General features: G+C 40.2%; 1 protein-coding gene across 1 annotated transcript in view; it reads right to left on the bottom strand.

Moving 5' to 3' along the window:
* Window positions 1-3,053: 3,053 nt before the first annotated feature.
* Window positions 3,054-11,458, bottom strand: part of drap1 (DR1-associated protein 1 (negative cofactor 2 alpha)) — an 11,038-nt gene continuing 2,633 nt past the window's right edge. Inside the window, exons 2-7 of the mRNA XM_072669924.1 lie at window positions 9,190-9,262; window positions 8,129-8,222; window positions 7,916-8,038; window positions 6,447-6,537; window positions 5,431-5,519; window positions 3,054-4,706 (exon numbers count right to left, since the gene is read on the bottom strand). Coding sequence (XP_072526025.1) covers window positions 4,532-4,706; window positions 5,431-5,519; window positions 6,447-6,537; window positions 7,916-8,038; window positions 8,129-8,222; window positions 9,190-9,262 — 645 coding nt within the window. The 3' untranslated portion in view covers window positions 3,054-4,531. The remainder of the gene's footprint in view (window positions 4,707-5,430; window positions 5,520-6,446; window positions 6,538-7,915; window positions 8,039-8,128; window positions 8,223-9,189; window positions 9,263-11,458) is intronic.

The raw sequence follows: 11,458 nt of genomic DNA, 5'->3' as shown, positions 1-11,458 counted from the left end.
TATGCAGATAATCTAAAAGGAAAAAGAATGATGTCCAACATCTTCTTTCTGAAAGGAATAACAGTTTGTGGAGCCCCCTAGTGGCCAGGGCCCTGATCAACCCTTCAAACCTCCTACATTACTACAGCCTTATTCTTTGGTAGACATGCCAAGACAGCTCAGCGTAACAAGGTGTTGAAATATTTAACCTTTAATGAATTGCATGATTGTCTTCCCGTCCACAAATTATTGCGTACGCTGCGTATCATTAGCTTAAGGCTAGGTGGCTGCCGATTTCGGTAAAACACCTTTGTAGGTCAAACGCTAGTGACGTTCATATAAAAGCTATGAGCCTGACTCATGTTTGATTCACCTAAGGTGGAGAATCCCCAAGCCTAAAGGGCTTAAATGAGACAGTGTCTAGCTATGCAGGACTATCCAAGTCTTTAATCAGCTTTAATAAGGGGCTTTTCCCTTTAATGTCGAACCAGGATACTTTCTAAAGACTGCTGAAAACAGCACAGCAGCGGCCCGGGACAGACCAACACGAAAACCCAGAATGCTTTTCCGTATATATGGGGATGAACAGGACATGTAATCCAGTTATTTCATTTGAAAAGTGAAGTGTGATTCTTATATTTCAAGTCATCATAGTAGGGTTACAGTGAATGGCTAAGTGAGTAGATTAAGATCTCTAAAGACCTCTAAAAGGTATGAAGTTAGATAAAATACATACTTTTCAACATTTTAAGCAAAGATTTGTATTTAAAGTGAAAAAAGAAAAGGCGCACCATGCAAAGGTTTGGGCACCACAAGAGATTTAAGCTTTCGGATAACCACCCCCACAGTCTCAGACCTTTAATTAGCTTGTTATGGCTATGTCTGGTTTACAGACATCGGTAGCTAAAGCCAGTTGATGCAAATTTCAAGGCTTTATAAATACTCAGACTCCTCCGACCTTGTCCCAATCATCAGCAACCATGGGCTTCTCTAAGCAGCTTCCAAGAACTCGCGAACTCGGACCGTTAAAATAAAGTAATAGAGGTTAGCAGCAATGGTCGAAGTCAAGTTAAGGTCTGGATGTCTGCAATAATGTTTGAAAAAGTCACCTTCAGAAAAGTCTTTTTCGTGGTGGTGCACTGTTCTACGCTGCAGCAACATCTGCTGAAACAAGCATTTCTAGGACCTGACCACAAATTCCAGGGCCCGAAGTCTGCAGACAGTCTATACTAAACAAGCCTAATGCATTTAGGAAACCAGTCCTGTCGACTGACTAACTTTTTGTCAACAATGAGCAAAAGTATGTGTGCAGAATTTCATGAAGAGAACACCTCTCCAACTGTTGGCTTGTGTTGCAGCCAGTGGCACAAAGGACATTTCACTGGATGGATTCTTATTAAATACCAGCAAATTCTGGAACATCACACCATCATAAGCAAAGATTCTCAAATTCCACAATATACTACCCTGATAGACTCAAGCAAGGGACAAAAAGCATTTACAGGCTGCGGTACTTGCCAAACAGGGGAGTTACTAAGCCATGCAGGGAGCCAAAACCTCAGGCCACCTTTTACTCGCTTAGCTAACACAGTGACAAGTTTTGACCAGGGGTTAAACCTTTCCCAGCACTTTTTTGTCATTCATATCCGTTCCTTTTTTTCCCCCTCTTATCTCTCACTTAACTGATTACTGTCGCAATAAAAATAGCTCCTCCACAGCATCCAAGAGCTTCTCCAGGGATAGATTAACAGCCCTATTCCAACACACATATTCATGCTGAAGTCTAGATACTCTGGAGCCTGTTGTTCACCAGCATGCCCTGGCTATAGCTGAGAGCAACATTCTCACGCTTGAAAAGAAGTGCTGACGTGCAGGTGTTACACAACGAGTTGTGTGGAAAAGGGCTCATCGACGAGGACCAACAGCGGCGAACAGTGAAATACAGCCTTTACACAACCGCATTTATCAGAAGTGCATTTCATGAGCATCACCATCTGCTGTCTTTAGCAGAGGACACACAGACACATAGCCCTCTTTGGGAAAGAGGCTCCATCATGTGGTGAGTTATGGCTAATGCTGGTGGTTGCAAAGTGCCTTGGATTGCTGCGCTCACTGTTAAAACTAGTGTTTATGCTACAGGAATCACCACAGGCCGTTCAGAATGACCTACAGTTCAAGCTGTCGCGTCCTGACACATCCTCTGTAACACGGGAGGATTGTCTATGCTTGTGCAGTACAGACAAGCACAGACAAAAAGGCAGACTGAGAACCGGGCCCATGTTTTCGGACACCACTACAAAATAGGGGCAGCCCAAAGTAGTGCACGATATAGTAAATAGGGCACAGGTTTGGACACAGTCCAGGTGTATACAGCACTCAACTCTGATCTTGAGAGTCCACCAGAAAGATTTACATCCATCCAGAATAGAGCAACAAACCTGGGCATGGGTTGACAAACACTGCTCTAGAACCCAGGTTGAGAACCACTGATCTACAGACCCTGCCAAACCAAGAAAACATTGAGAGAACTGCTCATAGGACTGGTGCACTGGTGCCTGTGCAAAATATGACCTTCATGGGAGAGTCACCAGAAGAAAACCTCTACAGAGATGGACAGAGCTGGCTTTAGGCTTGTTTTGCAGTCAGTGGCACTGGGAACACTTCACTGGTAGATGGAAGAACATATTCATTGAAATTTGAGCATCTGAGAAAAATGAAAGCTAAAGATGAAAAGTGGAGGTCTTCTACAGCAGAATATGGACACCCTGGTCCTTCTAGTTCCTGACCTAAAGATCATTGAAAACCTGTGGACAGATCTCAAAAGAGCAGTGCAGCAAGATGGCAGAAGAATTTCTCAGAACTAGAAGCTTAGGCCCCTAAACAAGATTCTTAGCTGTGATACTTGTCTAAGTTACTAAGCCCTGATCATGCAGGGGCCCAAACCTGTGCTTCAGTCCCCTTTTCTTGTGTTCCACTGAAACTCTCTCACTTGGCCAGTGGCGTCCCAACTTTTGCATGCGACTGTACAAGGCTGAAAAGACAAGGAGCAACAGAAAACCCAGGTGAAGACAGTGTACTGAAATCTGCACTTTATTCCACTCATACAAAATAAGAATGTTAAAAGTTTTACATACAGCCTCTGAGCAGCCAAACTTTACACACCTGGAGGAGAGAGACGGCCACAGAAAGAAGGGGGGCAGGTGGGGAACGGGGAGGGGGGATTTGGGGGGGGGGGGGGTTGTTCAGGCTTCTCTAAGCCCTCACAAAGAACATTAAAACCATTTAAAAGATACAAGACCAAGAATATAGTTGATATAAATGTGCATTTACTTTTTACTTCCACAGTTTGGTGATAGGAGGGGTGTGGGGCTTAATGAACCTGTCAAGAGTGTTTGTGCATTTCGAGGAGGAAGGGGAAAGAAAAACATAAAAAAGAAAAGAAAATAAAGAAACTTCAAGAAAAAGCAAAATACGCTCAATCTTTACCTGGTTTAGCTTATAAATATAGAGAGAAGGTGAACTAAAATCTATGTAATCTTAATCAGGAGAAGGGAGCTTCATCTCGATCATCGGTTCAAGCTATAAAGGCAATGTTTTAATCATAAAACGTCAATTAAAAACTCATGTTGAAAGAAAACCTAGGTATTCGCTCCTTTATCACCCAGTAATGCATGGATTTGGGTTCCAGTCTGCATGCAAGCAATGGCCTGACCTATTCAGCCTCATCCAACTGTGAAACATCCTATGCAGTCAAGTATATAATAAAATAAAAAATACACCACGTCTGACTGATAGCTTCTGAATTTCATAGCGAGTGAAAACTCCTCTGAGAATGTTTAAGGGTCTAAATCAAATCAATGGGTTCTGGGCTACTGTTCTCCATCTTTGCTCTCTGGTCTTTGAACAAGCAGAAGAATCTGAGTATGAAAGTTTAGAAGAACACCCTGAGCCAAGACGAATCAAAGCACACTGGAAAAACGAGTGATATGTCCTGAAGGTCACGGAACGGCAGAACAGAACAGCAAAGAAGAACGACAACTTAAGAGGACAGAGGAACTGAGGATGAAGAAGAAAAAAAACTACTAGGGAATCTTTAGGTTAAAAAAACAAACAAAAAAAAAAAAAAAAAAAAAAAAACAAGAAAAAAAATTTAAATAAAATAAACGTTCTTGCTTGGGGGCCATTTTCCAAGAAAACAAAAACAAATCCCGACTCAGGTGAGCCAAAAATGCAACAATTAACTTATGAACTTGCTTTAAAAAACAGCCTGGATCAATACTCCTGTTTTAATCTTTCCTTGACAATAAAATAAGAATTTCTTTAAAAAAAAAATTAAAACACAGCTAATATACAACCTATTCTTCTTCTTCTTACACTGTGGCTGCAGTCTTGCCAACGCCTTTTTTTCTCTCACTGGTAAGTGGACGTTAACTCCGTTTTTGTCTCTGTATATCTTGTCTCTTCCGTTTCCATCCGTTTCGCATTTTGCAGCCAAATAAGAACAACTTAAGAAAAGTAATGTAAAACGGTGGGCGAGGGTGGCGAGAAGGAGCTAAGAGTCGTAGTCTTCGTCGTCGTCGTTTTCGTCCTTGTGTGGCACCAGGGCTGGAGGGGGTGGCACGACCCCCATGACTGAAGGGTGCGGGGCGAAAGAGCTGATGGGCATGGATAGTGTACCCTGAGGGGCACCCATGGGGATGGGCACGTATTGAGGGGGCATGTCTTGGCTGGTATGAGAGGATATACAAGAGAAAAGGGAGAAAGAGAACTGTTAGACAGGCAGAAAGGGAAAACACCAAAATCATCACCAAACCTCCTGCTGGACAGTTACCACTGAATATCAGACACTGCTTGTTCAGCTTAAGCTGTAGACAACCTCACTTTTCCCTACATCTGGTTATTTTTCCAAAATCAGGAAGGTAAGACACTAGGCAGAAATGCTTATTGTGGTCTCCTAATATTGTTTAGATTAAGTTCATTTGAGAAATCTGTAATTAGAAAGCTTACACCCCCCCCCCCCCCATCACTGAAATGCTTCTTTCTTACAGAATTCGAATGGCATATCCAAAAGGGTCATTTAAACACCATTCAGACATGCTTTCCGAGAGCTCTCTGGGAAGTGCAGTTCTGAAGTCCTTCCTAGACCATTCTTGGGGTTGTTTTCTTTACATGCAGAACCAGAAACCTTTGATAACAGTACACTTGCAGTCATGAATAAATTGGACGAAATGGATAATAAGAAATGGATCTGAATGGTAACTACATTTTTAACAGATCTCCAGGTGGAGGGCTGGTTGCCACAGTTTTTTTTTCCACTTGTTTGCCTACTTGAAATAAACCTTCCCTACAAAAAACAGCAGCAGTGAGCATCCACATTTATCCAACTGAAATATGATGATGATGATGATGATGATACAGGCATGCACCTGTGGACAGTGTGTGAGTGTGTACCTGGGGAAGTGAGATGGTGCCTGGATATTTGTGTTGGGCTGAGAAATGTCCTCCTCCTCTCCATCTGTCTCACTGTCCTCAGATTCATCCTGACAAATGAAGCAAAAACAATGTAAAACACACACAAATCTAAATTGGGTGTGAATCATTAGGTGTGTCACAGTACAGCATCTGAATACAGATATATCTTGATGTGGTGAACGCAATCAAGCAAACGTGTTTTTAAATCTTTTTTTTAAGTTTATTATTTATTATTTAAAAGTTTATTATTAAAGTTTTAAAATAACGTTTCAAACAAATGGTGCTAAAAGTGTGGGCATTTTCACAGCAATGCATTCCAGCTAAACCAAACAGTAGTAGCAGCCTCAAGTCTGGCAAAACATTAACAAACTTGAACTCGAGTAAAAGTGTGAACACTCTAAAAATATTTGTCTTGTCTAAATGTAGCCCAGTGCCATAACCGGACTCTAAGCTAACAAACTGCGGCTGGCACAAGCAAAAAGCACATAGTGTACAGACAGACGTATCTAAAGTCAAATAAGCCTCTATAAATTACCATAAAAGCACAACATTGGGAAATGTGTTCATTAATAGAGTCAACGTGGGTCATTTCACAAAGCAGGGTTCGGCAAGATCGTGAAAGCTAAACATCAAGGCTGTCCAACAAGACTGAGCCTCTTGTATTGTTGGACAGCCTTGACGGTTAAGCTTATGCCTCCGGATGGTTTCAGACTTGCTTACTTTGCAGCATGTCTGTATTTTACATTCCCATTTTTTTGTAAACAATAGAGGGCTGACACACTGAAATTCTTATAAATTCTCTATAAAGCCCTTCGAGCTTCAAGTACAGCTCGGCTTGACCCGCCATCCTTTAAGACATTTTTTCTGTCAGAAACCAAGACTGTCTCAGGCTACTAAGAATCTATATATAGGACTAAATATATCTCATAAAATGCCAAAATAGACGGCTGATGAAGTGAAATACCAGTAAACATTCAACACTGATGAACACTGACCTCTTGTTCAGACTCTGTGCCGGACAGCTTCTTGTCTTTGCCTTTGGCTCCTGCTCCTCCATTCTTGCGCCCAGAGCCAGGCTTACGACCTCTGCAGGAAACACACTTCCTTTAGGTTTTACAGCACAAGGCCCACAGCAACAAGCTACCACAACAGAAGCTACCAGAATTACTGGAACAGTTGCTAGACTGTCACCACCAACATAGGGCAGAGGCAATTAATAATAATAAAAGATTAAAAAAAGAAAGAAAGAAGTAGAACCTCTAATACTTTCTAGCACTTTCCCCACTGTCTGCGTTCGTGTATAGTGTGGGTAATCACGTGCCTCAGCCCTGTCCAGTCTATGACATGGAAGCAACATGGAGAAGAACTCAAAACACAGAGCCATCTGAGCAACTCAAGCAGCTTATAGAACTGTTCATTAATCATAATTGAGGCAAAACATTCAACTAATCGTGATATTGATTTGATCAATCATCAATCACTACATCATCGCTGCTACCCTTGCACTGCATGATTATGGGGCAGTTCTGGTTCTGATTTTGCTCCCACATCTGAAGTAGGAAAAAGTGAATGAGAATTACAGTGGGTCAGCAGCATCTCGAGTATGGAATAAAATTGCATCATGAGAACTTATTTTATAAATAAAATGTACTTAATTTTAAGCAAACCACCTGGAGAACTGTAGTGGAGCTTAATGCAGTGTATGCATATTCATATTTGTCAGCGGACAAATGTTTTCCCCCCACTTTAGCTTGCAAACAAAGGCACGTGTAGAGCTGTCCATGCGGGGAAGCTTAAAGTGCTTACAGGCATGGTGTAAAAGTGATTTATACCAACTGTAGGGGGAGCCCAGGAGCGAAAAATACTAAATTATCACAGAATTCAAGAAACTATGCCAGATTGTAATCATTCTGACAAACCTTAACAAAGGATCTCCAAACCTCTAGGAAATAACCCATTACCTTAGATATACTCACCAATTAGCCATTTATTCAAACTGGTCATTATTTTGAAAATAGGTAAAGATTTTGCAAAAACAAAACAAAACCTATTACACCATATTAAGCAAAAAAACAACAACAACAACAAAAAAAAAAGAAATCACAATTTGAGTTCAGACTAACCCTCCATTTGGCACAAATGGGCTTCCATGATTGATTGTTTTAGGACAGGGTGATACAATTACAAGAGAGAGACATATTTTTTTAACTTGTGCTTATTTAACTGTTATTTACACAGGAAGTCATTCTTCCATTTGAGTAAACAGGGCGGTGGCAAAGACTTATGTTTGTTCCTCCACTAATAAAAGTGAGGGGGGACATCTGCTCCACTTTTACTTAAACACCCATTTCCAGGTGTAAACACAACTGTAACATCCAGTTACTGCTTTCTGCGCTCATGACAGTTTGGCACCTATAGTTCCACTTCAGACTTCAGACCACGGCTCTGAAGTGTGTGTCAGTACCTGCGTGGGATCTTCTCTGCTCCCTCAGCATGATTCTCATCCCCCTCTCCCTGCATGTCTGGCACCGCAGCCACCAGATCCTTCAGGAAGTCAAACTGCTGCTCCAGTTCGATGCACTGTTTCCTGCAGGCAGAATAACACACCCCCACTTAAAGTGAGCCAGTAAGCATTTCAACACTATTCACAGTTTGTTCAATAAGTTCAATAACTTACAAATGTGACGTCGTCATAGTTTTGGCGTTCCGTGACTGGGTAACGTGACAGGCTTTCGTCAGAAGAGACTCCAGAAACAGCTCAAGTGCCCGCGCTCATATGAGAGTCAAAGAACCAACCAAACCAATAACATCAACAGCACCAGAAATCAGTGAGCTAAGCAGAGTATCAGTCACGGCATTCTCGGCTGACCAAGACACAAACTATAAGGTTTTCTGGTCAAAGTTTCAGACATTTGATTGAAAATGTGTCTTATCTGCACAATACATGCTTATTTACTTCACTTTAAATCACTAATATTAGAATAAACACTAATAACATTTATAGAAAATATAGGAATTTTAAATCACTTCATTAAAACATCTCCAAAGCTCTTCTAATGGGAGTTTTATCATTTATAGTCATCATCCGACACCCAGTTTGGTAAATCAGTGCTTAATGAGGTTAAATCAGGTGAGCTGGTGAAGCAATTGAACACATCAACGCAGAGCTGACGGGGAGTCCAGGTGAAACCGGGAACCAAGCTTTGTTCTTCAAACTAGCTCCGAAAATCTTGTTGCATTTTACTGTAGTTCAAGCAGAAACTCTCTTATAGCAGAGAAATTATTATAGACATTGTGCTTAGGTGCTTAAACCTGTACATAGTAGTGTATATTGCAGGGAGGACCAATTATATTGGAATCATACCAGCATTAACTTTAAAAAAAATAATAATAATAACAACAGCAGCTTTGGAGAGATGTTCAGATATGAGCAATATTTCCCACAAATATTCAATGTATTTATTGAATTTTTAAATACTTCAGCAATACTGTATCTATAACTGTAAACATACTATCTGCAATTCATTCATTTCACTGTAGACAAATGTTATATTTTCTGTAAAGTCTTTTAACAGGGCAAGCAACAAACTGGTGCTACATGCATGAAAAACCCTGGATTTCTGCATTGGTCCACCATTCCCATACAGACTGTTTTCTAATACACTGCTTCAGCAGACAGAAAAAAGCTCAAGAGGCAATGAAATGAGACATCGCCCACTGTGTACTTTCAAAGGATACAGATAATAACAGGAACTGCAGCAGCGACCTTGCCTATTTCTTCATCTGTCTGCATGATCTTCTTTATCCTTGCCTAAAAGAAAAACAAACACATACAGAGTGTGTGAGTGAATGACAGCTAAACAGATGCTTTTGGGAACAAACAGTGTGCTTCATATGACACAGACAGTACAACTTGGTTGAGTGTATGCGTCAAACAAGACCATCCAGCTGATGCTGATTTCTCAAGAACAGCACTGTAACGGATTCAGAGACACACTAAACATTGACAGCTTTAAGGTGAAGTTAAATATCTGACAGCTAAAAGAGATTATTCCCACAGTTCGTTCATGCGCCTCTGTCCCGTTCCAGTGTGGGCCACATAAAAGAGCTAGTAAAAACACAACTATGTAATCTGCAGTGTTTCCACAGAGCTTCCCCTAACTGGTGCCTCCATTTCCAGTAGACTGAGATGTGTTCTTGCTCTTTACCTATGTCAACATCCTACCAGCCAAGCACTTTTATACTATATACTGTACTAATATATATATATATACACACACACACACTGTGCTATACATGTTTATATAATTTTACTATTAGTTTAGTAACTTAGTCTGGACCATATCTGTATGTATGTGTGTGTTATATAAATATATTTTTGGTAGTGTTTTTTCTTATTGTCTATATTATATCCTACCTATTCTGCACTGAAGTCTTAGCTTCACAGTGTTTTGTTGTACTATACAAGCCTGTATTAGTGTAACAATAATAATGTTAAATTCAATAAAATTAAATTAATAAAATCAATAGATCGATCGATCAAACAATCAGCAATAGAGAGCAGTGATACCATGAAACTTTCTGACACCCTACCACACGTTTAAACAACCAGTAAAAGCCAGTCATAAACAGTTCTTACCAATTAAAAAGCTGTTTGGTGAAGCTTAGCAAGATTCTCTCTACTTGCACGCATTTCTCTAAAACTTTGTAACCAGTAAATGCTGCTCTTTCAAGCCTATTATAGCTTATTTGAGATAAAATATAAAAAAGTACAACCTATAAAAAGTGGAGAACTACAAATATCAGGATTTATAGCCACCTACTGAATATTTAAGTCAGAGCTGGTATTGGTACTCTGTATCGGTAGATACTCGAAAATCTGGTATTGGTGCATCCCTAATGTTTCATGAATGGATTGAAAACTAAGAATAACTATCACAGCAGTAGCAATAATAGTAAGTGCTAGAAGAGCCAGCCATTTAAAATATATAATATATATAATGTGCATCTGCTTAAGCTAAACCAACTTTTAAAGCTCCTTCCTGGCTGGTCTTTATATCCATATCATCAAGGCTCTTGCAACTGATCCAGAACTTCTTGGATTGTCTTTAACCTTCCTAAGTTCAGCCAAGAAACTCTTCTGCTGCATTATCTACACTGCTTCCTGCAGCTGCCTGCATCAGACTCAAAACCCTGACTCTGCCATACAAAGCCAAAAATAGATCAGATCCTCCCTGTCTGATGGCAAAGGTCAAACCCTGATCCATACCAAGACCCCTTTGAGCTTGAAGTACGGCTCTGCTTGACCCACCATCCCTCAAGATGTATGGAGGACAAGCCTCTGACAGGACCCGATGCTGGACTTGTCTTGGATTGCTGTCTTTAAACGCAGACTGAAGATCCACAGTCTATTCACACCAGTCAGGGATATTTTCTCAGTGGCCAGTGAGGCACTTTTGTAGGTCACTCAGGATAAACACCATTAATGTATCTGACATATAAATATACGTGACAACTAATGTTGGCCAGCTAAGCGTAATAAGAGTGGGTGGCTAGCTTGGTAAGGTGTACAGAGCCCCTGAAGTCTAAAGGTGGAAAAATAATTTATATTTAGAGACTTAAAATGTTCACTCACTCAATGTAATCAATCCTTTTATACAACTATATAACATTTCCATAATTTAATAAATAATTCCCTCAACTTTATAAATCTTTTCATTAATTTTTTTAACAGTTTCCTCAATATTCTTGGGTAAATAGTAAAGCACTTTTATAAGTCGCTCTGGATAAAAGGGTCTGCAGAATGACATAAATGTAATAAATAATTCCCTCAATTTTCTAAATCATCCCATGAATTTAATAAAGTTTCCTCAATTTTATAAATAATTCCCTCACAATAATCAAAAAACAGTAAAACTGTCCTGTTGATTTAACAAGGCTTCAAAATGTAAAACATTTTAATGACTCCACCCACCCTTCACACAGACTGTTCTCCCTCCTGCCATCA

Source organism: Salminus brasiliensis, chromosome 24, assembly GCF_030463535.1.
Source record: "Salminus brasiliensis chromosome 24, fSalBra1.hap2, whole genome shotgun sequence".
Taxonomy (NCBI): domain Eukaryota; kingdom Metazoa; phylum Chordata; class Actinopteri; order Characiformes; family Bryconidae; genus Salminus; species Salminus brasiliensis.
Note: the sequence above shows the minus strand (reverse complement) of the source record. Positions and strands in the feature narration are given on the sequence as shown.